Raw genomic sequence first — 5,052 nt, forward strand, 5'->3', positions numbered from 1 at the left:
AGCCCTGAGAGAATCCACCACCCTCATCATCACCAGCCCTGAGAGAATCCACCACCCTCATCATCACCAGCCCTGAGAGAATCCACCACCCTCCTCCTCATCACCAGGGCGAGAGTGGACACTAACACAAGACTACACAGTGATCTGAACAGAGAGATAAATCAATGCGTGCCTGGAGCTGGATTCAGGCCCACTAGACCGATACTTTATGTAGGCCCGTACATGGAAGCTGGTCTGGAAATAGAGTTGATGGCGTTGGTGGTAAAACACCACCTTGACACGGGATGGACCACAGCAGTGAACACCGGCACGCTACCAAGGTGAGTCTACCCAGCAACTTGAAATCACACATGTCAGTGTGTGTGTGTGTGTACACGCTACGGCTGCCTTGGATGGGGGAGGAGGGTGGGGGGAGTGAGCTAGTACATCAAACTCTGTCCGTTTATTTATGAAAAGGTGAGGCGTCGGAACGTCAGCTCGGAGGATATCTAACACGAGCAACCGTCTGACAGCTCGCTCTACAAATGACTAATCCCAGATTTAGTATTAATGAAATTCTATCCGGTGAAATCCGGAGCTCAGTCATCATAAAAGGGGACCGGATCTTTCCCAAGCGTTTCACCGGGTGAGGCAGATGCTACAGGCATCGTAGTTGAGATACTGTTATTATTGTTGCACCGTGCCTTGGTAGCTGCGACTTGGTCCCTTGCGCTGCAGCTGGTAAACACAGACAGTTCCTTGACTCTTAACTGCCGTTGTGAAAGAGAAGAGAATTGAACATGAGAGAAAAGGGTGTGTGTGTGACAAAATGAGAGTCACTGTTCCTCTGTAGCGTTTCTTTGATTCTCTAGCTGCCTACTCTATATTTTCTCTCCTCTTTCTCTCTTCCTCTTTTCTCTCTTCACTCCTCTCCCCCCTCCAGAGACACAAGGAACATGGCTTTTGGCACTGAACACTGTGCAAAGAGACAAAGAGTCTCATTCAAGCTCTTATCACATCCACACACAGACTTTCTCCAAGCAGGGCTCATGCGAGATCCCTGACCAAGGACATACATGGACAAGCTCATTGTCAATGCCGTCTTATGTTGTTATGAAAACAACTTATCAGCAGGCCATATCCTATCTGTTTTGGCCCGTTTTTCCAGATCATTGTCTCTTTGATTCTCACCGACAAAAACAAGGGTCAAAGGAAGTTTAGGCATTTCAAATTCCGTTTGCACAGGCTGTGTTCTTGAAAACGACCACTATTGAAGTTTGAAACGTTTAAAATTCAACTTGATAGGCTGTGTTTCAGCTCTTTATAAGAACACCTGTGGGAAACATGAGACTGAAGATAATGATCCGATGGCTGCTACTGATTCTAAACAACTTTGTTTTCGGAGCACTTGATAAATTATAGGCTTTGCACGTCTCACAGTACATCCTACTCTGAAACTTTTAAAAGTTGTTGACCTTTTATTTCCACTTTGCATTTTATGCAAACGTTTGACACATCTTACATATTGAACTACACTGAGCTGAGAGTGGAATAAAACGATGTTCCCATTCAAACTTAATTCATCCTCTGCTGTTATCCGTGAATGGTACTTCTGTTTTACTCTCCTAACATTGGTGTTGATAGATTTATTGCCGTTATTGAAGTATAGATGAAGATCTTTGTACATTTGAGGCCTTGGTGCGCATCTCACAGGGATGAATTGGATAACATAAGGATAAACCTCCAGGAGGTGACAGCTGGAAACAAAATAACGACATTAGAGTATATCGGGTCTCAGTTAACAGAGGGTTACTGGGTAAGGAAGATTTGGATTTGGAAGCTTTTCCCATTACTGACTCATTTACGAGGATACTGAAGGAGTTCATTGTGGTAGCTGCTAGGCCAAGCAGGTAAAACATGTTCATTATAGCGCTAACAAGGTTTCCCTTGTAGAGATAGTTTGTCTTTCAAACCTATTGGGGGGGGGGGGCTTCCCAAACCGACCGCAACAGCTCGAAAACATGGCCAGGGTCAACAGGGTTAAAGATGCACACAACACCACTGGAACACTATTAGAACCATCCCCTTTCTGATTCCTCATCTTCTTCTGTACTGTTTATATGCACTATTTGTATGTTGTTTTGGATCACATGAATAAAATATTAAAAAGCAACAAAAGCACAGAAAAAAGCCATTCCTGTCTTCGTGTTTGCCAAACCTGACAGGTCGACCGCAGGAACCGAACCCAACACATCAGCACGTAATCAGATTGTTACTTCTGGGCTTTAAGGCTACTGGGGAAACATACTGAGCATGTTGTTACGATAACCGCTAATGTATTTCAGGTTTTACAATACCCATTGGAGTCAGATTAAATCTACTTCCAAACAACAAATCACATACCTACTCTACATGCGTCTGTCCACCCGCTTCACTTCTGAGAAGTAAACGCAAGAAATACGCGTTTTTTTCCCCACCTTCATCTGCAGTTCACCAGTTTGTCTAGAAAGCTTAGGTTTCTGAAATACCATCTGAATGACTGTATTGATTTTCTGGATAAAGACTCCAGTCAGTCAGACTATGAATCACCTCTTTCTCATTACAGCAGAATATCATTCACTGTCACTAACCATTCATGTCTCTTTGTACTGCTCACCATCTGGTAAGAGGAACTGAGAAACAACCGCCCCTGGTATTCCAAGTACACTATTAATTGTTTGTATTTAACATTTAGTCATTTAGCAGACGCTCTTATCCAGAGCGACTTACAGTAAGTACAGGGACATTCCCCCGAGGCAAGTAGGGTGAAGTGCCTTGCCCAAGGACACAACGTCAGTTGGCATGACCGGGAATCGAATTGGCAACCTTCGGATTACTAGCCCGATTCCCTCACCGCTCAGTCACCTGACTCCCTGTATAAGTTCCTATTCAATTCACTTTAAGGATGCTCAAGAATCACAAAAAATGGTGTGTCTTTATGAAGCTATTTAGAACTTGTGACTTTCTTAAGAACATTCCCTGGTGTCTGTTTATCACAGATAAGATTGAGGGCTCTATCTCCAGAGTGTGGGGGTTACCGTGTCATTCCACTTGAGGGAGTGACAGAGTGCAAACACAGGTTCTTTGAAAACGGGACAGTATATCTCAACTCGATCACATTCTGAAACATGGATCCAACTATCTGAAACATCTGTTAATCCTTGCTTTGTTCAACTTCATACAGTAAACAGGAGCTCAAGAGAACCTGATCAAGTTCCTAGATTGGTTAATGCCTCTATCGCACAGTTCGAGTCAACATGTAACCATGGCACAACCTATCCATGTAGCTTAACTATACACATAAGATACCTCAATTCTTTAAACCACAAGCAGAAGACAAGATGACTCACCTCTAGATTGTCCAGACTCAAAAAACTGGAGATGGCAAACCCATCAATAATATCCTCCTCGTGACACCCCGAACCTCGTCTCTTCTTCCTAAGAGGACGTGTGGGGCGGTCATGATGTAAATTAGTATGTTTTCCGTCATTCCGTAGGGCCTTATTCCCGAAAGGACTTTGTCCACGGTCGGATCCAGACGAGGGACTCCGGTTTTGGACGTTATCAATAGCGTCTTTTCTCCGCACGCGGTCTCTTTGAGATCTTGACCTCCGACTGCGTTTTATTTTCCCATCCATGTTTTCTGTCTCTCAAGGGACGTAGATCTGATATTTTGAACAATCTTGCAACCTAAGCCAATGTGAGAGAGGATAACATAAGAACGAAGGTTGTTTACATCAAACACTTTCTTAACATTTAAGATAAATTACAATGCATGGACTGTAACATTTCTGATTAATAACAATGACAATACATTAGATGACAATGTTACTTTGCTACGATTTATAATTTGTGAATTCTCTTCTTTGCAACTTTGTTGCGATGTTGTCCACCGCAGTAGAACGACTGTCAGACAAAAGATAGATGTCGTGCAACGTGTTCGTCATCGCACTACAGCCTTCACGATCAGACGTTTACAGTAAAAACCGGCTGTATGTGCATTTATGGATGTTACGGATCGCCTACACATTTTACAGAAACAGCATTTACATGTGTAGCAACTCCTCACGCTTTAACGTCGCCACATACCGTAGCCTATAGGACAATAAGAAAAAACTAAGCATGCCTACTTGTGGCAGTGAACGCTGAATTATTTAACTAATAAATTCACGATGAATACGATCTTACTTTGTGGTTAGCCTTATACGCGAAACCATCCATCAAATTCAGCAAACCCCATCCAGAGAACGAATAGTCTTTCTACTGAGTCGGTGTTTAGTCCAATCTCGAATACTTCACTCCATAACGCGCGACTCGACATCGTGTGTCACGCTTTGATCTAATGAAAACCAATTTTCTAAACGTGTTTCACGTTACATTTAAAGCCCACTTCCCACTTTGTCCTACATTGCGAAATGTATTGCATTTTCGTTGGTACAGTAAATCCCAATTGCTTGCACAACTGACGTATTTCCGCCAAGCATGCGCGGAAGTGGCTCAAATGATCATCGACTTGACAGCAGCAGGGGGCTGGGTGGACCTTAGTGACCCTGCATGCAAACACAAATGCCGCCACTCACTACTACTTGTTGTTTGCCATTGTCATATATAAATAAACCTATTTTATTAAGTATATTATGCCTACTTAGTGCATTGAACTATCTACTGTAATATATCCCTTTAAATTAGGTGGCTGAGCGGTTAGGGAATCGGGCTAGTAATCAGAAGGTTGCCAGTTCGATTAGGACGTTGTGTCCTTGGGCAAGGCACTTCACCCTACTTGCCTCGGGGGAATGTCCCTGTACTTACTGTAAGTCGCTCTGGATAAGAGCGTCTGCTAAATGACTAAATGTAAATCTCGTGTATTCTGCATTTAGCAACAATCCTGCATGGACATAAACTCACCCCAGGGGTCCTTGTGTGGATAAGATGGAAAATATTGGATAAATAAAATGTTCCATTAACTTTGTTAACAGCGTTGTCCACGTATTTCACATTTAATTTGTACACACCCCATTTTAAAAGTTATTTTGG

General features: G+C 43.0%; 1 protein-coding gene across 5 annotated transcripts in view; it reads right to left on the reverse strand.

The window, feature by feature from the left end:
• The window catches only part of LOC136956557 (autism susceptibility gene 2 protein homolog), a 21,509-nt gene extending 17,108 nt beyond the window's left edge, over nt 1–4,401 (reverse strand). For 4 of the 5 annotated variants that reach the window (XM_067250478.1, XM_067250477.1, XM_067250476.1 and 1 more), the window contains exons 1-2: nt 4,207–4,401; nt 3,369–3,708 (exon numbers count right to left, since the gene is read on the reverse strand). In XM_067250478.1, the coding sequence (XP_067106579.1) occupies nt 3,369–3,656 (288 nt within the window). In that variant the 5' untranslated portion in view covers nt 3,657–3,708; nt 4,207–4,401. Of the gene's footprint in view, nt 1–3,368; nt 3,709–4,148 lie in introns of all 5 variants that reach the window. The other variant, XM_067250475.1, reaches the window with a different exon arrangement.
• Between the last annotated feature and the right edge of the window lie 651 nt (nt 4,402–5,052).

Source organism: Osmerus mordax, chromosome 14 (assembly GCF_038355195.1).
Source record: "Osmerus mordax isolate fOsmMor3 chromosome 14, fOsmMor3.pri, whole genome shotgun sequence".
Taxonomy (NCBI): domain Eukaryota; kingdom Metazoa; phylum Chordata; class Actinopteri; order Osmeriformes; family Osmeridae; genus Osmerus; species Osmerus mordax.